The sequence below is a fragment of the Brachycentrus maculatus genome, unplaced genomic scaffold (genome assembly GCF_059751285.1).
Source record: "Brachycentrus maculatus isolate JH-2025_06_01 unplaced genomic scaffold, ASM5975128v1 h1tg000018l, whole genome shotgun sequence".
Taxonomy (NCBI): domain Eukaryota; kingdom Metazoa; phylum Arthropoda; class Insecta; order Trichoptera; family Brachycentridae; genus Brachycentrus; species Brachycentrus maculatus.
The window spans coordinates 944,712-972,131 of NW_028280772.1; the positions used below are offsets into that span (position 1 = coordinate 944,712).

A 27,420-nucleotide genomic window follows, 5' to 3' on the forward strand; every position below is an offset into this window, starting at 1 on the left:
TCCACATATATTTATTGCACAGATAGATGTTATTAGCAGTTCTAATGCTAAATGAAGCACATCAATACAAGGTCACCGATGCTGATGATGAACAACATCAATATAAGACAAGATCAAATGTTAAATATTTAAGATTGCAACTCGGGCTAAGGAATTTTTGACCATCAATAGTGGTACTCACGGCACGCGGTGTAATGACATTCAGTTTTGATATTTAGCACGCAGTGCAATTGTGACATATTTTATTATTTTAGACATTTATTTTCTTAAGAACTATATAAATATTGCTAACACATTTATAATGAGTTGTAAATATAAAACATTTAGATAATTCTGAAAAGTGGCAATGCATAACATCCAATAAAATATGTAATTTTAAAAAGGAAGAATTTTTTTGCCTTCCTTTTATTTCATAAGAGAACGCGAGTTCTCTTATGAAATACTTTTTTCCATCGATCTCAAGAGCTGATGTAGAAGATGCTAGATAGGCTGTCAACAATGATGTGAGAATCGTATATCGATAGAAATTTAATCCTCTCCAGGATTCAAACTTTTATCATCATCGCTGGGAATTTAAATTATCGCTTTTTTCTCATATGAATTTGTAAAAATGATTAAAAGACGCAGAACAGGTCAAAGAGACAGCAAGAAAGATACAAACAATTTAGAAAATGAGCATAAACAGCAAGAAGAGCAGTAAATAGAAAACTAGTACAGAAAATAAATGCAAAACCTACGCATCGCCAAATGAAACAAGTTGAACGAGACAATGCACGGAATGGTGTAACAATGATTATACTCTAGCAGTCAGACTGAGTGTATTGGAGAGGATCTTCTAAAAAGCTCTAGATTTAGAGTCTGTTAAACAGAAATTGATAAAAGTAAAGAAGTTATCAGATGAAAGCCCAAGAGGACGTAAGATACCCTCTAGGCAAGCTCGCGTCTTTTACAGTCACTAAAACTATGTGTATGATTTTGTCGCCAAATATACCTTGGAACGTTTCTTCAGTTGCACCACACTGGTACATTGAGACACCTAGGAGTGGAATGTGGTGCATAGATAAGAGCTTAGCTCATTTATTTAATATATGATTGCTTACATTTATACAGAAATACTTGGTATTCAATTCTAAAGTTAAATATTTGATTACTTTTTTTAAAAATATAATAAATATATATATTAATATAAATATCAAAAATAACTAACAATAATATTACTTAATTTTTTTTTTCAAGTATACAAATGTACTGAGATGAGATTCCAGAAAGTATGGAGAATGAAAGGAAGCTATACGAGGAGAATGAGCGAACTCAAAAAGAAAGCCGCTGTTAAGAATGAGGCTGTTTGGATGTTCAGTATTCAGCTAATGCTTGTTCTTAAACCATGCGAATGCCCAAACTTCCATATTCCCTTCGCAAAAGATGCTTCGTCTCCATTGAGACATCTAATATATATATTTTTAAATGTTACAACTAGTGCATTATTGCTATGCAAATGTAAATAAATAAGCGTACTTATAATACTAGAATAAAGGATATTAATTCAAATTGATTGATGGGTATACAAGTTATTTTTTAAATAACTAAAGTATATAAACAAGTCTTAGTTAAGTTTCGAGCATTTCAGCTGATTCTTAGAATGCAACTGTCCTGGCTTCCAAATGTGTGACTCTTTAAACAATGCACATCATGTTTTTGTGGTGTTGTATAAGATATATATAAAAATATTTATAAAATATTAAATAGAAAATTATTGCAGCCAGTTTTGGCAAGAAGACCGACTTTGCTAACAGCCTCTACTTCTACGATATATGATAAGGAAATTCTAAAATATTATTTTTATGTGCTGTGGCCAAGTCCATACTTCCTTAGGAATCTCTTGGCAAGCTCGCTTCAGACACTCGTTAACCATCTTGCTTCGGGCCGGTTCTCCTCCACCGCCAAGCCCTGTTCGCTCTGCTCGATCTAAAAATGCTCCGATGTTTGGCGGCGAGTCAATACTCGAGACACGGGTTTACAAGAGCTCAGTGTCTGGATCTATCGTAAGCACGACTTCGAGTGGATCTGCTAGCCCGCGATCCAAAGAGAGTTCTTGACTCTTGCCATCAGCGCTCTCCACAAAGTCGGGTGACACGATACCCCGCATTATAAGCTCGTATGCGAGTAGCATGATTATAGATTTGTTTTTGCAAAATACGATGACTCTGTCTGTAGGATGGCTGGATTCCAGGAACTTGACCAGATTGTGGTACACGTCCTCGCTGTATTCCTTCACAAACACCGTGTCGTGCGTTATAATGTGGATCGGTACCGCGTAACTCAAGGGGCCCATAATCATCTGCATAGGGTTCCTGGTGTATGGCTTCAATCCCCCAAAGTTCAGAGGCCAGGAGGTTGATGTCAGCACCGTCTGCCTATTGGGACGAATGGACATAAGAGAAACGTGGATATCTGGTCCAAAATTCATCTCCAGCATTCTATCGGCCTCATCCAGGACCACGTAGCTTACAGTTTCAATGCTCAGGCGTTCGGAGCGTATGGCTTCCAGGATTTCATAGGGAGTGCCAATCACAATCTGCACTCCCTTTACCACCTCTGGGATCGGTTCCTCGCACAAGCTGATGGAAACTATGTCCTTGTATCGGTACTTGTTGACTTCTTTTTGTATAAAAAGCGACAACTCTCGAGTCGGCACCAGCACCAGCATGTCGGGTCCGTCGCGCTTCGCCATCTCAGTAGGTTGATTATCTATATGAACGAGACCGGGCAATAGGTAAGCCAATGTCCTCCCGACCCCCGACTGCGATACGATAACCAAATCCTGACCGCTCATCAGAATCGGCCATGCTTGGGCTTGAATCGGCAAGGGCTTGCGGAATTTGTTTTTTTCAATGAGTTCCATAATTCCGGGATATGGCCCGAATGCTTGTTGGCATGTTTGCACAGGATTAGGGATATCCGGTATATCCAAGCTGATGTCATCAAATACGTGGCTGAGCATAATATTTCCGTTTGCTTCGCGCCATATGGCGACTTCATCATCGCTCATGTTGGCTACCGCTGGATCTTCTTGATAGACATTCTTCACGATTTCGGGAAGAGCCGCCCAACGAACTACTCGAGCCATCCGAAAATCTGCAATAACTTTTGCCCAATTTACGGGTGGTTTTTCCGGTTCATTGTCGGGTGCTTCATTTTTCGACAAATTTTCTTCTTCCGCTATATAGTCTAGGACGTGCTGACGAGCCTCGAGTTTAGCTTGCTTGGTACCCTCAAAAAAGAAGGTATGGCTTTCGAGTCGCACCCAGCTTTTATAGATCTTGATTTTCACCTTAAAATCCATTTCCAACTTACGAATGTTTTTGCCGTGAATTCCTATTATTTTTTCGACATATTTAGACTTCATGTCTACTTCATCCAAGGCTGGATCCTCTTCCTCTGTCACGAACACGGGCTCATGAGGCCATTCAATAACTTCATCTTCCTCCGGATCCCGCATATCGCCGCCCATTTTAAGTTTCCTTACTAACTGTTACTTTGCAACTTGTTACTTGTAATCAATTTGTAGCTTGTAGTCAACTTTGAACAATATAATCGAATCTAGTTTCTAAATAATCGTAAGTTCTCCTGTTAGGTGCTTCTAGCGCGAAGCACGGAAAGCGACTCCACCCTGTCTGATACCTCTCTTCTCTTTTAGGAAACCCGGCTAAAGCGTCGCGCGTCGCATGAAGCGCAGTCTCGGAAAACCGGCTGAAATTGACATGTTTGGCTATATTGATTTATGGCATACGCCTGTCCAATAAAGCCTCCCCTCGCACGGGTGTTCTTCCGCCGACGCCGACGCCCGACCCTTTCGGCGGACGTTTTCGTTTTTTGGGATTCCGAAAGCGTGATATGCTATAAAGCGTGAACTAAACGCAGTAGGTACTTTTGAATAATTTTTTAACACTCTGAGATCGCGGTACTTGTGACATCAAATTAATTCGTCCGCTAAAGCAGAAGTCTCCAACTTTAGAGAAATGAGCTGCAATTTTTTTAAACCCAAAGGGCCGGATAATAATAAAAACTTATTCCGATATACTTTATATTTTTTTAATGTTTGAATTTTGTAATAAATATTTACAGCTACATAAAAAAATTAAGATAAGTTACATTTAATGCCTGCCAATTATTAAATTTATCGATTTGTGCAGCTCAGGAATTTTATGAGGACGTATTTTTTTTAAAGGCCTTTAAAGACCCGTAAAGCCTCTACTTTTAGAGGCTTGTCTGCAGGTAGGATAGTAAGGATAGGGAAGGTAAATGTGAAAGTGCATCACAAACACACAGACCAATCGAAAATAAATATTTTGCAATTGGAGGAAATCGAACCAGCGACGCCAATTTTGCAGCGTCTACCCACCCAACTACGCCACGGTGCCTGCTGATAAAAATCTTTTCCTGGATGGATCCGGCCCGCGGGCCGTACGTTGGTGACCACTGCGCTGAAGGGATAAACAACAAAATAACTGATGACATTGTACGGAAAAAGAAACAGATACCGATAGGTACCCATATGAAAGAGATACAGAGTCACATCCCCCTTAATATATTGGTCTTAGAGTTACACTATGGTTAGCCAATAGTCTGTGGTCATTATGCGGTGGCGTCTGCGTAATAGCGCGTTGTGTTATTGATTTGTGCCCATTATTCTAGAAAATTCTAAAGCCCTTCCGCACACAATAATTTTCCGATAGCTTTTTCCTCTTTTTAATAATTTTGAAACAAGGGAATATTGTTTTATCACTTTCCTCTTTCAAGTTAATTACAATCGTATTGATTCTCTTGAAATCGCCAGATTTTTATCAAGTCGTATTTGCTCAGACAACAAAATCTTCTTTCTTCCTAGGCGTGAATCTATTATTATGTTTATAATTAATCACACTCCGCGGTCGCGGTATTAAACAATTATAATTCTTAGTTGCGATACGGGTTTCTACAAACGTCTAAATTCGTTGGTGCATTATGTTCACCGGTACTATTTTATGACCCACAGATCATTATCAAAACTTACTAATACCCTCCAGTGAATTAAATACTAATTATTTTATGGTTTTGTACCTAAGTTTTTTGTCGATTTTAATCCCAATTATAAAAAGATCATTGATTTATTATACTAAATCCATGATGTGTTTTATATTCATATTATTTATTACAAATGTTCAAAGTAAACATTATTTTATACACTCAATACATTGGAATTTGACAGCCCTCATGCAACACATATTTGTAAACATGATAATTCCATATTCTGATATCGAATGATAGTGTTTATCCTTTATACATAGGGGCATGCATTCCATATAGGCAGAAAAGTAGTGCCTATCCTAACATATCCGCGTCACATATAAAAACGCAACCAGTACCTACCCTACCTTACTAAGTAGTATGTAGCTTATCTTACTTCCTACCTCTACTGCCTACCCTTTTCAATTCTCTGCACGCCACTGCTTATACATATCTTTATGACAAAGACTATATAAGTAGTAATATGATCAGGCACGGTACGTACCTACATTTTGTGTCTAAAGGTACCTGCCGGAAAAGTTTTGTAGGACCTGGCAACACTGGTTAGAGTTTGTCCGTTTCCTCTATGTTTTTTTTTTTCTTGTCTAGTGCCAATTTTTCTGTTGTCACTTCGGGTAGCTCGGCATATTTTCTGGCCGCGGGCTGAATCGTCTCGCGTCACAAAACCATCTGTTCTCCGGCAAGATGTCACAACCGCCGATGAGAACGCATTATTTAAATGACTTACTTACCAGTATGTCTATGCCGCATACTTCTGGTAGTAACGATTCGCAGATACCCGCCACGTCTTTCACAATCATGAACCTGCGAGAAAAGGAGAAGTACATCCAAGATTTTGATTTTCCTTTTTGCGACGAGTCCAGCAAATACGAAAAGGTCGCCAAGATCGGCCAAGGCACTTTCGGAGAAGTGTTCAAAGCCCGGGAGAAAAACAGCAACAAGAAGTTCGTCGCCATGAAGAAAGTCCTGATGGACAACGAGAAGGAAGGCTTCCCTATCACCGCGCTCCGAGAGATTCGCATCTTGCAACTGTTGAAGCACGAAAACGTGGTGAACTTGATCGAGATCTGTCGCACCAAGGCGTCGGCTTACAATAAGTTCCGGTCGACTTTTTACTTGGTGTTCGATTTCTGCGAACACGATTTAGCCGGACTGCTGTCGAACGTGAACGTGAAATTCAATTTGGGCGAGATAAAGAAAGTGATGCAGCAGATGCTGAACGGCCTGTACTACATCCACAACAACAAGGTGTTACATCGCGACATGAAGGCCGCCAATGTGTTGATCACCAAAGAGGGCATCTTGAAACTAGCCGACTTCGGACTCGCGAGAGCTTACAGTGTTGCCAAGACCGGAGCTGCCAACAAGTACACTAATCGCGTCGTCACACTGTGGTACCGGTATGTCGCAACCTTTGTCATCTTGCATGAACTATTATTTCCCTCAGTTACCCACCGTTGCTTCAGCTTTCAATCCCTTAAATATCTTCTTCATCTTGGTGTAGGCCTTGTGGCCTGTTTGTGAGGGATTAGCCTCCTGCGATGTCAATTCCCAGCTATCGACCCATCTCTTTGGTGGTCTGCCCGGGAGTCGTCTACCATGGGGTTGGCACTACAGTGCGATGTGAGGGAGTCTGGATGGTTCCATTCTCACATGCGCATACGATTGTCTCCTCCGTTGCCTTCCCCACCTGACGACATCTTCGATCTCGCATATTTCCCTGATCCTGGCGTTTCTTATTCCATCTCGCCTGATATGCTTCTTAGAGTCTTCATTTCTGACACACTAAGCGCATTTTTGTGGCAACGGTGTCCGCTCTACTTTCGATTCCATATGTCATAATGGGTCGGACACAAGTTTTGTAAATCTTGATTTTGCTGCCGATCTTCATCTCAGGATTTTTCCATATAGCTCTTTTCAGCAATCCTGAGATGGCTGCAGCCTTATTTACTTGCCCCATCACTTGGCATCGCAGATCCGTTTGACTACACAGGTCCACACCCAGGTATTTAAACTTTTCCACCTGCTCTACTAAGACGCCATCCACAGTCACGCTACATCCCACTGGGATCCGAGAGCACACCATGCTCTTGGTCTTTGTAGCGGATATAGTCATATTGTATTTCTGACTAGCAAGATGGAATGCGTGCAAGAGTAGTTGCAGGTCCCTTTCAGTCTCAGCGAATACAACAGCGTCATCCACATAGCAGACAAATATCTCTCACTCCTTTCAACAACGTCATATTTAAAAAATCGTCCATTTTCAGTTGTGCATGTTTTCGGAATGCATATTTTTTACTTAATATTTACCCGCCACAGGGCAGAAAGTGTTGTTTTTGCATTTTGAAGAAACGGTATTGTTTAGTTAATTTTTTTAATATATTTAATATTTTTCAAATGGAGAAAAAATCTCCAGGTTTTACCTTAAAAGATCTGTTGCACAGTAAAAAGTTCAATAAGTGGCTTGATATTTATTTTAAATACATTTTATTATATTCTTAAACTTTAAAAACGATCTCCTGAAAAATCAAGTTTTTTTATATATGACGTTGAAAGGAGTGAGCGATATATGGCAATGGGTCTTAGTCTATTGTTTAACATCTTCAAAGCTGGATTTTATCAATTCTCCCACATTTGATTGAGTTACAACTACTTTCCACAGACCAAAATAAAACGAAAATTTTTGGCTTGCAATTGAACATAGGAATCAAGTTGTGACAGAGGGGGTCGAACCTAGAAACTTGGAACCTGTCTGCGACACCCAACAAACTCCAACAAAGAAATACCTGTATTTTGATATTTAACTTAACAGATAAATGTTTGGAATAATCGGTGTGTATGAGGAGACGCACGAATGTGGAAGATTGTTTGTAAAGGCAGATTGGTGTGGCGTTCTAGTCTCTCTGCCTACCTCCGCGGGGATGCGGCGGTCCAGAGTTTATCCTTCCAAAGTAAGGATGAACTCTGTATAACTACGTCGAAACAACAGAATTTCATTTAGCTAGGACTACCCTTCTTCTTTAGCTAGGACTGTGTCCTGTTATTCTCGGAATCCGCTCCTGGGAGGTGAAAGACCAGCTACCTTTCCATCCTTGAGGTGGTATTCCTTCTCTTTATATTAGGTCTTAGATGTCAAATGGCCAAGCGCCAGATATATGCAATATACTACCGATTTTGTACACTGATTGACGTTATTAGCTTCAAGTGATTGAATAAAAATATCAAATTAAATAAAAAGCTCTTTTGACCTGTTGACCGAGCGTGACTAATATACACGTCGAACGTTAACAGTATCGAGTATGGGTAGAATGTGTAGAAACTTCCTCCAAACATACGTTGTACTCTTGAACAGGCGGAGCTTGTTTTTTCATTTAACAAATATGTAAATTATCAGTATTCATATGAATTTGAAACAAGTAGCAGATCAGTAGCATTTCGCTATTGTGTGGGGTGTATGTGTACTTGTAAGCGGTGACATATTCAGATTATTAAAAAAAAAAAAAACATTTGAAAACTCTTTATTTTAGAATATTTTTTATCCATCAAAATGGATGAAATAAAGTCCATATACCAACAGGTAGAAAAACAAAAGGAATACTGAGTACTTTCGTTTATTTTTCTTATCGTTTTTATCAATATATAAATAAATGAAAAAATATATAACTTAAAAAAAATATGTTTATCACATTTCGGATGGGCGTTTTTAACATCTGTGGACCGCTGGCGACGGGACTTGATAATCGTGTACATGTAGTTAAACCTCAACAAAGAGATTGATACATGATATTCATATAAAAACATTAAATAATTCCTTCTTTTCTGACTTTGAAATAAGGGCGTGCAGAAGTTAAAAATACCCTTTCCATCCTTAAGTATCAATCGACCAAACGGGTAGAAATAACTTTCCCGTCCTAAGGTGTGTTGATTAATTCAAAGCATTGAGAAAAATATTAATAAAAATAAATTATGACACACGGGTGTGACATAATAACATGAAAAATTATGCGCGCAAAAGGTTTTTACGAAGAAGTGCACGCCTGTTGTATGTTATATAATTAAAAAAGCACTTAACCAGTTCAGTAAATCTTTGTTTAATTAGGTTTTTTCTATTGGATTGCCTTACATAAATAGTTTTTCTGTCTCCTACTGATTTTCAATCGCATACACTCAGTCCCAAGTATATAATGCAAACGAGCCGCTTATTTTTCAGTGAATCGGCCATACCCGATAGCATGATATCATTTTTTTCTAACACTATTTTTGAAATTCTATAATATTATTATAAAGAAGGATGAGAAAAACTGAATGCAGAAAAAATGTTATCTCTCAGTGCCGCAAAACGATGTATGATGTTCGAATTATAAAATAAGAAGAGAATGTAAGGCTGACGTAAGCATTATAGACAAAATTAAAAAAGGTTATTGTGGTTTGGACATGTAGAACGAAGGAGTGAAGAATGATCGGTAAAACAAATATATGAGTTGTAAGTAGCTGGAAATATAAGTCGAGGAAAACTTGTCGTAATCAAGTATTTCATATATATATGTGGTCAGGTCAGGAGTTGGAATAATCGTCAGGTATGTATGAGAAGATGCATGAACGTGGAAGAGGCTGAGATTGCTTGTGGTGTGGTCTTCTTCTTTTTTTAGGACTATGTCCTGTCGTTCTCCGGAAGACCAGCTATCTGTCCATCGTTTAGGTGGTATTCCTGGGGGTCTGATCCCGCTTATGCTGCTGTCCGCTGCTATCCTCACCACTCGATCCGAACTAGCTCTTCCCACATGATTTTTTTCGGAAAGTCTTCTTTCTCTTCCCCATCGCACAACATCTTCAACATTGCAGATTTTTCTTATTTCAGAGTTTCTTACTCTGTCGCAAAGTGTTAGGCCTGCATGGGTAGTAGAGTCTTCATTTCGGATGTCCTAAGAAGGCTTTTTGTTTTTGCGGTGTCAGCTCTTGTTTCTGTGCCGTATGTCAAGATCGGTCTTACGCAGGTCTTATAGATTCTCACTTTACGCTCTTTCAGCATGTATTTATTTCTCCATACATTTTTTTAAGCATCCAGTTACAGCAGAGGCCTTGTTTGCTTGCTCTCTTACTTCATTGTACAGGTTATTGCTGCTGGACACTTGGGACGCCCGAATACTTGAATTGCATAACTTGCTCTATGATTTTATTATTGATTGCAAGTTTGCATCGTACTGGATGTCTCCAAGTCACAATGCTCTTTGTTTTGTTTATGGAGATTTTCATGTTCAATCTTTGAGATGAAAGGTGAAAACTATGAAGCAGGCTCTGGAGATTGTGGTGTGGTGTGGTGTTCTATTCTCTCTGCCTGCTCCTGCAGTGAAGGGGTGTTGCGGTTAGTTAGTTAACTAGTTATAATATATTAGCAATTTTTTCAGTAAGCATGTTTTCAGTGGTGAATGAATTAGATAACGTGGAAATTTAGGAAATTAACACATTGTTTTCGGGCGGGTTTTTCATCAATTCCTTCCCTAATTACGGTCTTATACTAATCACAAGTTACCGCAAACCCGATTCTGATCTGTACAATGTTTTGAGCATCTCTCGCGTTCTACCAAAAGTAAGCAAATAGAACGCTTGTAAGCGTCTCATGTTCTCTACCAACTGCATGTAAAAGATGCTTTTAAGCGTTTCCCGCAAACAATTTGTGATAATTATATCACAAATGGTTTTGAAATACAAATGAGTATTGTCGGATGTTGGAATATACTGCACTTGTGGTTTCTAAGGATAAATTTTTAATTTTGTTTTTGACTTTTAACTAATGATTTTTACTCCGTTTACTTGCAAGGGTAGCGAAAGGGGATGAATGTTCCGGTATATAATCCTAACTTCCTCAAATCTTATACCTCTTCAATACTATCCTTGTCTTATCCACACATCGCTCACTCCTTTCAAGAACGTCATAAATCAAAAAACTAGATTTTTCAGGAGAATGTTTTTAAAGTTGAAAAATATAATGCAATGTATTAAAAATAAATATCAAGCCACTTATTGAACTTTTTACTGTGACACTGATCTTTTTAGGTAAAACCTGAATGTTTTTTCTCCATTTGGAAAATATTTAGTAAATTTAAAAAAATAATTAAACAATACATTTTCTTCAAAATGCAAAAACAACACTTTCTGCCCTGTAGCGGGTAAATATTAAGACAAAAATATATATAGTGCATTTTCTGGGCATTCCGAAAACATGCACAACTGAAAATTGACGATTTTTGATATATGACATTGTTGAAAGGAGTGAGCGACACGTCAAATATATAATTTTAGTCATCCTCTCATCTTCCATTTTCTCTCCGTTTCCAAACTGCCTTAGAGAGCTTGTCATCTAGCTCTACCCTCCTACCTATTCTTTGTCCGCAATATAAGCATTCATTATTAATCATTTCAGCGCTGTATGGTGTTGAGCTGGTTGGGTCATAATTTTTTTTACTAAAATAAAACCGAATTAAGTATATATAATTATAATTTTATTAAAAAATAGAATTATCTTTTTTGTAGACTTATGTACAGTGTGTGTTGTTTGTGCCCCCATTAACTCTGAAAAACACAGCTAGAACTTTCACAAAATGTCAGGGTTGTCGCAACTTATCACAGAAAACATGGAAACATACATTAATAACCAAACACTAACTGAGAATTGACTGTATAAACTAAAAACTACTATGCATAATCCACAATAGTAATGACTTATAATGCATGAAAAAACTAACTAACCATCACTCCGTTGCTCCTCAGGGGCAGGCAGAGCAAATAGCCACTTTTGCAATAAATTTTCCCTCTTTCACATTCATGCATCTCATACATACCCGCCGATTATTCCAGCTCCTGACCTGACTCCCAAGTATTTGAAATACTTGATCATGCTAAGTTGTTCTCGATCTTCCTTTACTTCTATTACCAATCACATACGCCTCATAAATTTGTTTTTCTATTCTTTCTTCACTCATTCGATTCACGTGCCCAAACCTACTCAACACACCTTTCTTAATTTTATCGATAATGCTTACCTCAGCCTAAGCTAGCTTCTTTGGTCTTCCTTGGCTTCTATTTCCAACTACATTCGCTTCATAAATTTGTTTTATTGTTCTTTATTCACTCGTTCGATTCAAATAATCCATGGACAGTAACTAAATATTTATTGATTTGGCGTTTAATTTGTAGAACTCCATTTTAATTTATGTATTAATTTTAAATCAAACACAGATTTTTTGAGTTTACTAAGTTGTATTTTATTAACAAAAACACATAAAAAAATTATATTGTGACAATTGTTTCGCCTTGTTAGGGCATTATCAAACGAATGTTTCATTCGTTCGATAATGCTTAAGGGCGATACGTGGAAGTCTGTCTTCAAACATTTTGTTTATTCCAGTATCCCCATCTTCCGTCTTACACATTGCTCTGGATATGAATGTTTCTTACACTGTCTCGTAATGTGATTCCGGTCATAGATCAGAGAGTTCTCATCTCAAAGGTTCCAAGTCGAGATTTTGTTCTAGAAGTATCTGCCATTGCCTTGATTTCAAGTTTGGCTATTGATTAAACACAAATATAATTCCATTTCAATAGTGTTTAACTTGTAGATGAAGTATTTTGGTTTACTAGTACAGCATATATTTAGCACCAACCCCGGATCTAGCTAGCTCCTAGCACTTACTGAAAAAGTATAGTATTATACAAGTTTGTAATTTAATATAAACGTATTATTCTTCTCTGCCTTGTGAACACTTGTGCCGGGCAAACCTATATAGGTCCGGAACTGGTTAGCACCGTGAATAACTGAATGGAGGAACAATTATTTTTGCTTCTTTGTGGTGCGTTAACCCGTCTGGAAATATGGCCGTACCTGTATAGCGAGACAAAACTATCCCGGGAGTATGGACGTATCCGTAAGTCTGCGCTATTTATTACGATTGATTAAGTTTTTTTCATAAAATCAAACATTGCTAATTTCTATGCACAATTTAATTTGCATTTCAACATTCTGATGATGTCATCACATGTAAAACGAATATTATCAATATCTGCGGACAATTTGATCAACTCAATTTTGCATTTGAACATTTTGATGGTGTTATCATATCGCTCACTCTTTTCAACAACGTCATATATAAAAAATTGTAAATTTTCAGTTATGCGTGTTTTCGGAATGCCCAGAAAAGGTACTATATCCCAGCAAAAGTAGCATATTTTTAACTTAATATTCACCCGCTACAGGGCAGAAAGTGTTATTTTTGCATTTTGAAGAAAAGGTATCGTTTAATTATTTTTTTAAATATACAAAATATTTTTTAAATGGAGAAAAAACCTTCAGGTTTTACCTAAAAAGATCTGTTGCACAGTAAAAAGTTCAATAAGTGGCTTGATATTTATTTTTAATATATTGTATTATATTTTTAAACTTTAAAAACGATCTCCTGCAAAATCAAGTTTTTTGATTTACGACGTTGTTGAAAGGAGTGAGCGATATGTGAAATCAAACAAAATTAATATCTATGGACAATTTGATCTACTCAATTTTGCATTTGAACATTTTGATGATGTTATCACATCGCGGGTGTACTGACAAAAAACGTTAACTCTAAAATATGCAATTTTTAATTAATGATGCATATTATAATGTTTTCAATGTTCTGTAAACTGGCAAAACACACTAAGCAGTTTGAAATGTCATATATATGTGGTTTTTAAAGTAAATTCAACTTTAAGTTTAATAGCGGGTATTTTATTCAGGCTAAAAGCTTTAAATAACAGGGATTATTCAAACAGGGATTTTACAGTTAACGTTTTTTGCCAGTATACTCACGATATGTAAAATCAAATATTACTAATGTCTGTGGACAATTTCATTTTGTATTCTAACATTTTGATGATGTCATCAACCTTGTGCCGGCAGTTACAATTTTTATCTATGCGATTTAAAAGAGGGTTTATTAATTAAATTAAATTCTATTTTACCTACTATCTGTTCAAATCAACATGTTAGAAATGAATTAAAAAGGGTATATATGTGTATTTCGATTTTGTTAGTGTATTATTAGTTATTTTTTTAGTTTAAGTTTTTAATGAAATTTTGAGTGTTAGTGAGTATAGAATTGATAACATGAAACTAGCAAAATAAGGGTGCAAGTCGAGTGAGTGCTATTGAAAAGCGATCCGTTAGATGTGGATAAAGAAAATTCATGTGCTACGGAGTTACAGATGAAGGAATGGCAGGATATGTCAGGTGTAAATAAAAAGATTGATAAAGGTTCTACGAGATGAATGACTGAGGGAGTATATTTTCGCAAATACGAATGGGAGAAATGAACGAGGACGGCCAAGAGAATCAAACAGAACCCGATATCAAGTGGAAAGTCAGCCTGTATGATTAGATGTATGGATGCAAAAGAAGCTAGGTGTATAGTGACAAGTGTGGCGTTCTATCCTCTCCGTCCACCCTGGCAGCGAAGTGGTATGATGGGAAAGTAGCACTGCGCCAAAAATTAATACAATTATATATTTTTCATATTGTGAACTATCCATATGATACCTTATCATGTTTATATTTTTATTTTAATATCTACTTGGTAAATACCACTTATTACTGCTACTACCATCACATCATTTCTCTGCAGGGATAGGCAGGGAGGATAGAACACCACACTTGTCCGTTATGTCCTTTTGTTTTACTATATTGTAACAAAAATGTAACATATGGTATGTGTGGTGTTTGATAATGATGTTGAAAGGCATGTCACAATGTACTTAAGTTATTAATGGTATTTACTATGTTGACTTGAATAGATATCACCAAAATGTTACTGCCGAATCAATGATTGAAATGCATTTTCTTTTCTGCCATATGTTGACTTTATTGCGTAACGTGACAAGTATTGGATATATGTTTTGATCTAGCAACGGTTAAAAAATAACCATTTTGATGTTTCTCCTTTTTAATATAATTTTTTATTAGTTTTCAAGTAATAGAATATTCACTTCCTGGGACAGTTTTGTTTGCGAAGATTCACCATTTTGTTTTGTAATCTTTCCATAGAATAATTGCCTCCTTGACATCCTCTTTCCATTTCATGAAGAATGCAACAATTTGCGCCCCATTTCACTTGCTTTATCATTATGAAATGTTGCATAGTATGCGATTATTTAATTATTATGTTGACTTATGTATTGAAATAAAGATCATGCTTATTTATCTGACTTAGGTCAATGGAGGCCACGTTTGAATTATAACCATATCTCGTTTATTTATAAATATACTTTAAATATAAAGATAAAACATTTGCATAAGACAACTTTATGGAATTTATTCATGCAAACATGACCATCTTGGAAAACTACAGATTTTCATTTTGGTAGGTGAACATATCGCTCACTCCTTTCAAGAACGTCATAAGTCAAAAATCGACAATTTTCAGTTGTGCATGTTTTCAGAATGCCCATAAAATGTACTATATCCCGGCAAAAAATTGATATTTTTAGCTTAATATTTACCCGCTACAGGGCAGAAAGTGTTGTTTTTGCATTTTGAAGTAAAGGCATTGTTTGATTCTTTTTTAAAAATATACTAAGTATTCTTCAAATGGAGAAAAAAACTTCAGGTATTACCTAAAAAGATCTGTTGCACATTAAAAAGTTCAATAAGTGGTTTGATATTTATTTTTAATACATTGTATTATATTTTTAAACTTCAAAAACGATCTCCTGAAAAATCCAAGTTTTTTGATTTATGACGTTCTTGAAAGGAGTGAGCGATATAAACTGTTTACATTTTCACCTGTTAATGAGAACATCTGTACTTCTCAAAACTAGTCGTATTTACATTGTTAAACTCAACAACAACAAAATTGCGCGTGTATACACAAGGTGATTTGGTGGTCTGCCCGGTAGTCGTGTACCTCGGGGTTGGCCGTACAGTGCAATGTGGGGGAGTCTGGATGGTTCCATTCTCCTCACATGCGCATACCATTGTCTCCTTCGTTGCCTTCCCCACCTAACGACATCTTCCATCTCTCATATTTCCCTTATCCTGGTGTTCCTTATTCTATCTCGTATACTCTTTCCAGATATGCTTCTTAGAGTCTTCATTTCTGACACTCGCGTTTTGTGACTTAATATAAATGTACTTGATATTAATGGGTATCAACACATTGTTTGCGGGAAACACACGCGTAACACTCACCATTCTACCCATGATTGGCAAGCACACTGCTCATGTTTTACCTAAATTTAACTCCTAAACATATCGATCAAACTCATGACACAGTACATATGAGTTCACAACACTTTTCTCAATCGAACACAGATGGCTGTTGTGAACTCATATCGCTCACTCCTTTCAAGAACGTCATAAATCAAAAATCGTCAATTTTCAGTTGTGCATATTTTCGGAATGCCCAGAAAATGTACAATATCCCAGCAAAAGCAGCATAATTTTAACTTAATATTTACCCGCCACAGGGCAGAAAGTGTTGTTTTTGCATTTTGAAGAAAATGTATTGTTCAATTATTTTTTTAAAATAAACCAAATATTTTTCAAATGGAGAAAAAACTTTCAGGTTTTACTTAAAAAGATCTGTTGCACAGTAAAAAGTTCAATAAGTGGCTTGATATTTATTTTTAATACATTGTGTTATATTTTTAAACTTTAAAAACGTTCTTCTGAAAAATCAAGTTTTTTGATTTATGACGTTCTTGAAAGGAGTGAGCGATATTTACTGTGTTATCAGTTTGATCAATATATCTAGGAGTTTCAAAAATTTGAGTAGTGTGGTTGACAATCATGGTTAAAATGGTGAATGTTGCACGTGTGTAAAGTAATCATTTAACCAGCCAATGACAGTTCATAACTCCTCTAAATATGCAGACTTCCATATTTTTCTTCATCTATGTTGAGATGACAAAATGTAGAAATAACTCCCAAGTGGAAAAAACCCATATTTTTTAACAAGTATTTGCAAGTATATTTTTGTCCGCCTCCGTGGTGTAATGGTCAGCGTGTTTAGCCACGGTGCTGGAGGTCTCGGGTTCGATTCCCAGGGGAGGAGTGAAAATAAATATTAGTGATTTCACACTCTAATATTTATTCAATATTAACCTGGGCTGGTCCGCGAAGCGCAGGGGTGATCACCTCGCCTTCATGTAAGTACTGATCAAGATAACACTGTGTCAATATGTTTCAGTGTCCTATACACCATCGGGTGTGGATAAGGGTTAGAAGAAAAAGATTTTGGACACACAAATCTTTCAACTGAATTATAATTTCATATTATTTTTTGACATCTCATCAAAGATGAAGAAGAATATGGAAGTCTGGGCATTTACAGGGCGGACGAAAAAAAAAAAGAAAATAACTCCTGAAATTGGAGGCAATCCAGATTTTGTGCACTAGTATTTGGACGCACTCAAAATGTTGTGAATCATAGCTTCATTTTGTATTTGTGTATAATTTAATATTGAGTTTTATCAGTTGTTTGCGTTGAATTGTGCACTATCTGCAAAGTCCAAAGTAAATGTTATTCTATCGTGGATATTATCCAATAGTTGAACTCTCCAGTGCCTATTGACCTTATTTATTGGCGATAAAATGTTGTTCAGTCTAGCAGCTGCATTCTGCATCGCTTATCTTGCGTTATGATTTTGCTAATGAGATACCAAAGGTTGTGTTCTCATTTGTGTTATCAAATGCAAATTGTGTCAGGGCTTACGTGCAGGCATGATCATTGCACTAATGTCAGAGACTCATAAATGATTCATCTTCTATATTTTATATATTAAATGCATTGTTAACTTTGTGGTATGGTAATATAACACTCCTTATCATTTATCCTTCACTTTGTGTATTACACAAAGTGATCGATGAATGATGAGTGTGATACATCTTCTTTTTAAAAGAAATAAACATCAGTGAATAAGAAAGTTTATTAACACATTCTTTTGCTGGAAACGCTTAAAAGCGTCTTTTACATTCTGTTGGTAGAGAGGAGGAGACGCTTATAAGTGTTCTATTTGCTTAATTTGGTGAAGCGCGAGAGATGCCAAAAAACATTTTACAGATCGGAATTGGGTTTGCATTTACTTATTTTTTTTTTGATATTGAAAAGATAAATTTTTGTGATTTTATTATTAACAAATTTTTATTTCATGCTATTTCTGCAAGGCTTAGCGGCTCATTATTTAAAATAAGCATCAAATTGTGCTAGAGTGGGTTCGAACCTAGAAACTCTGACTCGAGAGTCCGCGACACTAACCACGGTACCACAACCCGACACGATTAGTGGTTAGTATACGACCCTAATTAGTATACTTATTTAGGTCAGGGTTGATGAAAACACTGCCCGACAACAATGTGTTAATATACCGTAGAGTCCTGAAAGCTCAGGCTGATGTGGACCTCGGGTGGGCGAGTCAAAGAATAGTAAGTATGAGTGTTTTATTTGTATTTTTGGACTAAGTAGAATCTACGTAGTCGAAAAATGCAAAAAAACGTACTACAAAAAAAATGTCCCTTACTGTGTTTTGAGTTTGGACAGCCGACATGACCTGCCCAGTTCCACTTTAGTTCTGCGATTATTTGAGCCACATATGTTACTTTGGTCTTTTCCCTTATCCAAACATTCCGACTTAAATATAAGCGACTAAAAGTACCGCTGATTAATTTTGCTTTTGCATATGCGATATAACTTCGAAGAGGATTTTTTCTTACGTTTTTTATTTTGAATATTTTAAAGGCCTCCCGAGCTGCTGCTGGGCGAGCGGAACTACGGACCCCCCGTGGACATGTGGGGGGCTGGGTGCATCATGGCCGAGATGTGGACCAGGTCCCCCATCATGCAGGGCAACACCGAGCAGCAGCAGCTGATCCTCATCTCCCAGCTGTGCGGAAGCTGCACTCCCGACGTGTGGCCCGGCGTAGAGCTGCTGGACCTGTACAACAAGATGGAGCTGCCCAAGGGCCAGAAGAGGAAGGTAGGACTAATGTGCAAAGCCAAATAGCCGCATGTTAAAAACACCAGTTTTGAGATAAAAGAGTTTAAAGTTAACTTCAAATAATGTTTTTTGCCAAAACATGCATCAAATACAATTTTGCAGGTATTTGGATAATGAATATCTCGGTAAAGGAAAGAGATAGAGCACAATCTGTGATTGTTTATGATAGAGGCCAGTTATAAGAATGCTTTAAGCCGTATTACGCCAAACAGCCGCAACTTGAGTTACGGCTATTTGCCTTTACACATTAGAGCATGGGTGGCCAACCTTTTCAGCAGCCGGGCCAGATTTTAGAAATCAGATTTCTTACCGGGCCGTAAAACAAAATTTCTTTTATTATTCAAAGGAAACATGAAATAAACGCCCCTGATAAAAACCACTCGGGCGGTGTCTGTAAGGTTTGTACTTTCATCCAATGCTAGAAGCATAAAATAAGAAACTTGGATGCTCGATTTTTCAAATTATCTTCAGTTTTTTTTCTTATGTCGTCCACACTCCAAACATTCCTTAACCAATTAACATCTGAATATCGGTTAGATTTTTTGCTAGTATCATGGCTACTGTATAACTAGCTTTTACATTGTGTCGCTCTAGCAGTCAGTTATAGCAGCTTGTATTATTATTATCAATGTGTAGTTAAAAGTCGATCACAAAATGTTGCGATTGTTTGTTAACACGAAAATACCATAGAAGAAATTGTCACGATAATGAAATACTTCCATATATGGGATGTGATATAAACTACGCACGATGGAATGTTCTTTTGGTGGTTTTATGTACACTTAAAAAAATGTGTGAAATGCTCTGCGGGCCGCAAGTAGACGCCCGGCGGGCCGCGGGTTGGCCACCCTCGCATTAGAGCATCTCCCTTGAACTTTTTAGTTAACCAACTAAAAAAAAACAATCGGCGGGTATGTATAAGGAGATGCATGAACGTGGAAGAGGCGAAGAATGTTTGCAAGGACAGAGTGGTGTGGCGCTCTATTCTCTCTGCCTACCCCTGCGGGGAAGCGGCGTGATGGTTAGTTAGTTAACTATTTAGTTAAAATAAAAAAACTGAAACTGTTCTTTTAAACGGTTTTATTTCTCAAAACAGTTTTGCAAAATGGTTTCTTTTTAGAAAACTGATTTAATTGTTAGTCATTGTAGACAAATGTGATACTACACGAATGTGTCTACTTTGGAACCATCACAGAAAAATGTATGATTTGGTATTATCTGCAATTTTGCCTAATGATAACAGAGTACAATTTACCTTTTTTAGTCAGCTGTATTAATCAAGAGTGTTTTATTTTTGTTTTGACTCCCTGGGAATCGAACCCGAGGCCTCCTGCACCGTAGTGAAGTGCCTTCTTTCAGCTTAATTTGTCATATTCTTTAATTTTGCACATTGAAAGTATTTTCTTGCCTCACTTCGCAATATGATATCGCACCGAGCTTTTTGTTTCCACTACTTAATACACCGATTGTTGCTGCCACTGACACTAATTAAAGTTAACTTTCAAATGTAAAAAAGGATGTTATTGTTAACAAATTTTGGACACAGAAAAGGAAGGAAGTTCTGAAGTTAGTTTTTAATTTAAGTTTTAATTAGTTAATACCACTTTTTCTTAAAATCTGTTGTGACAGGTGTTTCCATCCATTCAACATCATTTTCAAACAGTGTATTTTCAGAAATAGTGGTATTTACTATGTAAAACTTAAATTAAAAGTGTATAGATTTTATCACAAACTGACTGCCGAATAAATCAACACTAAGTCTGGTGGTGCAGATAGGGCGCATCCAGCCGGGAAGGAGAATACAGCGGGAATGTTGGTTGCAGGTGAAGGAGCGCCTGAAGCCGTACGTGAAGGACCCGTTTGGCTGCGACCTGCTGGACAAGCTGCTGCAGCTGGACCCGGCCAAGCGCTACGACAGCGACACGGCGCTCAACCACGACTTCTTCTGGACCGACCCCATGCCCTGCGAGCTGGCCGCCATGCTGGCGCAGCACACGCAGAGCATGTTCGAGTACCTGGCGCCGCGCAAGCCCTCGCGACTGCCGCATTTCGGCGTGCCCACCAAGCCCAGCTCCGTCGTGCAAGACACGGGCTTCCAGGACCGGGTCTTTTAGCTCTGTCACCTGTTGAGCAGCCCGCACGAGACCCCCTCCCCCACCCCGGACGACTCCACCCCTCCGCACTGCCCACCCCACCTGATCGTCACCCACGACCTCACCACCCCCGACGAGCTCATCCACTCTCCCAGCCAGTTCCTCAACCCGGCCGCCTTACCCGTCTCGTACGACCTGACCACCACTCCGCGCGAGTCGACCCCCCCGCACGATCTGACCACCCCGCACTACCTAACCACCCCGCACCAACTGACCACTCCTCGTCATTCAACCACCCAAAGTGAGTTGATCACCCCTCATGAGATGTTAACCGCCTCTCAAGAGTTCTTAACCTTGCCATATGAGTTAACCTCACCGCTTGAGATTACCACCCCGATAGATTTGGGTAGCCCGTACGTGTTCGCTAGCTTGCGTGAGTTGACCCCGCCTCGCGAGTTGACCACCCCTCACGAGTTAACCAACCCGCGCGTGTTCATTACCCGACATGACACGACTTCGCCGTTTGAGCTAACCATCCCTCGCGAGTTGACCAGCCCTCATGAGTTAACCACCCCTCGCGTGTTAACCTCGCCATTTGATTCAACCATTCCCCGTGCGTTAACTTCGCCATTTGATCTTACCACTCCTCGTGCGTTAAACTCGCCATTTGATTTAACCACTCCTCACGCGTTAAACTCGCCATTCGTCCTAGCCACCTCTCGTGCGCTAGCCACTCCTCACAAGTTAACCTTGCCATATGGGTTAACCACTTCACATGTTTTAACCACCCCTCCTGAGTTAACTTCGCTATATGAGTTAACCACATCTCGTGAGTTAAGCTCGACATTTGAGTTAACCACTTCCAATGAGTTAACCACATCTCATGAGTTAACCACATCTCATGAGTCAACCACATCTCATGAGTTAACCTTGCCATATGAGTTAACCATCCCTCAGGTGTTAACCACCTCCAATGAGTTAACCACATCTCATGAGTTAACTGTGCCATATGAGTTAACCATCTCCAATGAGTTAACTGTGCCATGTGAGTTAACCATCTCCAATGAGTTAACTGTGCCATGTGAGTTAACCACTCCGCGTGTGTTAACCACCCCCAATGAGTTGGCCACCCCGCAAGTGTTCATTGCCTCGCGTGGGTTCACCACGCCACACGAGGAAACCTCCCCGCGTGAGTCGGCCTCCCCACACGAGCTTGTCTCGCCGCGTGAGCTGACCACGCCGGACCCCCGCCATATTGCTACCGACTAATAACGTTGCCAACTTGCCAGTATGGCGTAATCAATTTGTTAGTCTTCCATGAAAGGTGACATTCTCTATGTGTTAGTAACGTAATGCTTCCAAGCGTTGTGACAATTTCCCCAGCCAGGGGATACTTCACTAGAAAAAGCACGATACGAAATTAAGCTTCATGACTATATGTATACTCGTTTATACACTTATATAACTTGCACATATGTACTCATTTACAAAATGATATACTTTGTATAAATATACTCACTCGCAAAATTATTGTACATAACTAACTCGCATACACTCATTTCTTACAAAGCTATTTATTGTTTTTACAACAAATTTGTTTATTCTTTTATATTTAATGTTACCAATTCAAAGTCTACTGTGATTTTATTTTAATAAGTAAATTATACGATAACCTTACCTTTTTCCAATTGATTTCTACGCTCGTTACCGCCATAAATTTCAAGTTATTAATACAGTTCTCTTCGTTTAAGGCCCGGCATTTGTTAAGTTGCCTTCATTCCACCGGAGAGGTCACATGTCTCTTCACGCCTGATTTTTTTTAAAGAATGTACAGTGGAATTTTTTCATTATTCAGTGTATATATACAAAAAATATTTTCATATTTTTTTTTTACTCCTTTCCTTTCAATAACTCTTCTTTTTAAAACCATATAATTATTTTAAAGGAAAACTAATATTTTCAATGCAAAAACGGTGTTTTAAGAAAATAAATCGATTACCTAAAATGTTACCGGGATTTAGAGAAAATTAAGTGGCAACTTAACGAATGCTGGGCTTTAAATGTATATTCCTTAATCCAATGTGATGTTACTTTATTTCAATTTCCATTTCTGGATTTTTCATGTATTTCAGGCTATTTATTACGAAATATTTTCATTACGTTTACAAAATATGCAAATTAACTGCGTGATTAGACTGGCAAAAGGACTGTCAATTATTTTTGTTTAGATTTTAAAAGGTATTATCTTTATTTCTTAAGCAGCAGATCTCAAGGGGAAAAAAGTTTATAGATAATGCGGTAAAATCTCATTTTTTCCAGAGACTGATAAAAAATTATGAAATATCAAATGAAAATGTTACTTACTGATGCGCTCATTTTCTGAGGGTATGTTTACGTTACTTGCTATGAAAGCTAAACACAAATATGTACAGTGGAAATCCGATTTTAACATTTGTAGGAAATCATTAAAAAAAAAACACAAAAAGACTGAAGAACACTTTTAGTAATACAAAATTTATAATATATAACCTAATTTCGTTAAAAAATTTTTGAAAAATTAATAAAGTATACAGTACTGTAATATTAGACTGAAATGTAAAAATAGTTGCAAATAATGTACGTAATAACACACTATGGACGAGAGGGGTATTTTCTTCTGTGCCGGGCATATTTCAAAGTCAAAATAGAAGAAATTACATATTTAATTTTTTTATATGAATATTATATACCAATCTCTTTGTTAAGGTCTTAACTATATGTACATAATTATCAAATCTTGTTGCCAGCAGTCCACAGGCTTAAAAATCACTTGTCTGAAGAGTGTTAAAAGAAACAACGTCATAAAGTACTTCATTAACATCAAAGCTGCATGAACAAGAAAAAACACAAAACGAACACAAAAAACAGCGGCGTGTATAACGTAACTACAGTAGTGTAAAGTGCTATGTATGTGCTGTATTACAAATTTCTCAGCTTATTTGAACTTTCCCAAATCCGAACAGGCCACGGGCCCAATTAGACCAGATTCCGGGATTCCACTGTACAATATTTCTGCACGAATAACGGAAAACGTAAAAACGAGGTTTTACCGTAATTATGTATTTTTAAGCTTTTTTTTCAAATTCTTTTGTGATATGAAGTCATTTTTTTATGATATACAAAAATTCCATTAGTAATTTTTTTGATATACACTTTAAAAAAAAAAACTAAATGCTCCTTACATTTAAATTGAAGGATATTGTAAAATTAAAATTGATGTGTGCTGAATGTTCTAAATGTATACATATTTATTCACTGTTAGATATACTCTTATTATTAGATGGACGTTACGTGAATTCTCAATATTTTTCTAGTTGCATTTTATTTTGATACAATTTTCTCCGCTTACGTATTGTTACATTTTTAGAGTTATTTAGTAGAACAAAGTTATATTTATGTGGAGTCGGCGCGGGTGCCTCGGGCACTTGCTAGAAAGGGAGGGAGGAGTGATACGACGGTAGGATGTGTGTTCCCGTCCTTTTGGAGAAGCGCTATATCTCACCCCATGCCTCGGTGTAACAAACACATGTACTGACAAGTGAATGCAAAGACTAAGATATATTTGAACTGGACCTTATTTTGGTAAAGATGATTTTTCTAGCGTAATTCTTCCTTATGATTCCCGCTTTATCGTTAGTTGATAAAAGATGTCCGAGACATACTCTTTGCTTACTCGCTCTAAGAACAATATATTAGCTAGTATTTACCAAAAATGTTACTTTAGTTTTAAACTCAAAGTGTTAGGCCAAGTTTGTATACAAACACACATTGTGTGGAAAATTATTGTGATAGTTAAGAAATGATATATACTTTTGAGGAAGTGACCCGTTTGTACGGTATATGGAGGATACAAATGATTGGCATGTAAATATGTACTTAAAAATTTATAACTGATTTTTGTACTAAAAGTCGTTACGACGCTAAATTATGATGTGTAAAAAATTAGTATTTCTCGAGTATATTCTCGTCCCCAGCTTTATGAAACCGAAGAATCTCTAGTTAAACTTCACGATTCCTATTTAACTTTATCTGAATTATAAGCTCCGCATTTCTCTAGTACGTTCGCGTCCCCGGGTTTATAAAACCTAACAATCTTTAGTTAAACTTCGTGATTCCTATTAGTTAAAAATTATCTGAATTATAAGCTCCGCATTTCTCTAGTATGTTCGCGTCCCCGGGTTTATAAAACCTAACAATCTTTAGTTAAACTTCGTGATTCCTATTAGTTAAAAATTATCTGAATTATAAGCTCCGCATTTCTCTAGTATGTTCGCGTCCCCGGGTTTATAAAACCTAACAATCTTTAGTTAAACTTCGTGATTCCTATTAGTTAAAAATTATCTGAATTATAAGCTCCGCATTTCTCTAGTATGTTCGCGTCCCCAGGTTTATAAAACCTAACAATCTTTAGTTAAACTTCGTGATTCCTATTAGTTTAAAATTATCTGAATTATAAGCTCCGCATTTCTCAAGTATGTTCTCGTCCTCAGTTGTATAAAACCGAAGAATCTTTATTTAAACTCTATGATTCCTAATAGTTTAACGTTACCAGAATTATAAGCTCTGCATTTCTCAAGTAAGTTCTCGTCCTCAGCTGTATAAAACCGAACGACCTTTATTTTCAACTTCATGATTCCCATTAGTTTAACATTATCTGAATTATAAGCTCAACATTTCGTGAGTATATTCTGGTCCAAAACTTTATAAAATGGAATAACCTTTATTTGAACCTTGTGATTCCTAGTAGTTTATTACCAGTATTATAAGCTGAACATTTCAGCTTTATAAAACTGAAGAATCTTTATTTAAACTCCGTAATTCCTAATAGTTTAATATTACACCAGAATTAATACGCTCAACATTTTTTTAGCGGTAATGTTTTAAAGAAAACCATTTTAATTATATATTTTTATTACAATGACTGATAAAAAATTAAGGATTTTCAAAAGCTGATACTTTAATTGACTGACCCATATAATGGGTGACATTCTCCTAAACCAAAGGCCTCGGTATCAAGCCGATTTTTGTAAGAATCCTTCCGGGGAACACAGTGCAATATTATTTTATTAGCATTTATTTCAATTCTCAGTTCACCCGGAAGATTCAGTTTGTAAAAATCATTCCTAACTAACATTATTTTTTTTATTCAATTTGATTACTGTCAGGGGCATCTATTTGAATATTTATACTGATCTTTCAAACATTTATTCAGTAAAATATTATTAGCTCAGTGTCTAAGATAGCTCAATGTCTAAAATATCTCAATGTCTAAAATATCTCAATGTTTAAAATATTTCAGTGTCTAAAATATATCAATGTCTAAAATATATCAATGTCTAAAATAGCTCAATGTCTAAAATATGATATAATATATGTCTGTGATCATTATTTAATGATTGCCCCTGCTATTTTTTTTTAAATGTTAAAATGTATTTACTCAAATTTTATTTTCTCTTCTTTATTTTCATTATTGTATTCAATGTATGTGATAAATGTATAACAAACAAATAAAAATACATTACATGATATTCCAAAATTTGTTATTATTTACATCATGTATTCTTTTATCCCTTATCTGCACTCAATGGTGCATAGGGCACTGCATCATATTGATGCAGTGCTATCTTGATCATTTAATACGTTAGCGCCCTTGAGGTAGTACTTTACGAAAGTGGCGCTTTATGAATAATCCAAACCAGTCCAGGGTAATGTTGAATTAATATTAAAGGGAAATATCACTAATATTTATTTTGACCACCCCCCGGAATCGAACCTAAGTTCTCCAGCATGGTAGGTAGGTAGTAACATTAATTTCAAGGTTTTTGCATTCTACTATACGATGAAGATAAATTTTGAGGGAAAAAAAGTCATTCATTTTACTACCACATTTACGTGCTTGCATATAACAAATGATTTGTTAATTTTTAGTTTGGAAAGGTTATCTGGCGACTAGTCTAACCACAAACCTATTTACGATCTGTAAAATGTTTATTGGCATCTCGCGCTCTACCAAAAGTAAGCAAATAGAACGCTTATAAGGGTCACCCACTCTCTACAAACAGTAAGTGAAAGACGCTTTTAAGCGTTTTCTGCAAACAATGTGTTAATATTTAATGTGCCTTTCCTTATCAATTTCCGAATAAGCATCCGGACTGCCTTCATCCTCAATCAATCCGGATAATCGATGCTCTACTCTACATAA

At 36.9% G+C, this 27,420-nt stretch overlaps 2 protein-coding genes across 2 annotated transcripts; one reads left to right on the forward strand and one right to left on the reverse strand.

Moving 5' to 3' along the window:
- LOC148313142 (putative ATP-dependent RNA helicase DDX53) lies at positions 1-3,803 on the reverse strand. Its single transcript, XM_088267581.1, has one exon. It carries the CDS (start codon positions 3,509-3,511, stop codon positions 2,015-2,017), a length of 1,497 nt encoding a protein of 498 aa, XP_088123707.1. The 5' UTR covers positions 3,512-3,803; the 3' UTR covers positions 1-2,014.
- A 1,846-nt stretch (positions 3,804-5,649) lies between these two features.
- LOC148313143 (cyclin-dependent kinase 9-like) lies at positions 5,650-26,754 on the forward strand. The gene is made up of 3 exons (XM_088267359.1): positions 5,650-6,467; positions 18,828-19,065; positions 20,910-26,754. Exons 1-3 carry the CDS (start codon positions 5,752-5,754, stop codon positions 21,198-21,200), a joined length of 1,245 nt encoding a protein of 414 aa, XP_088123485.1. The 5' UTR covers positions 5,650-5,751; the 3' UTR covers positions 21,201-26,754.
- The last annotated feature ends 666 nt before the right edge of the window (positions 26,755-27,420 follow it).

Coding starts and splice junctions, on each gene's coding strand:
- LOC148313142 (XM_088267581.1), bottom strand. CDS start 3,511: ATGGGCGGCGATATGCGGGATCCGGAGGAAGATGAAGTTATTGAATGG.
- LOC148313143 (XM_088267359.1), top strand. CDS start 5,752: ATGTCACAACCGCCGATGAGAACGCATTATTTAAATGACTTACTTACC. Junction 6,468..18,827: donor GTCGTCACACTGTGGTACCG/GTATGTCGCAAC, acceptor AATATTTTAAAG/GCCTCCCGAGCTGCTGCTGG. Junction 19,066..20,909: donor CCAAGGGCCAGAAGAGGAAG/GTAGGACTAATG, acceptor TGTTGGTTGCAG/GTGAAGGAGCGCCTGAAGCC.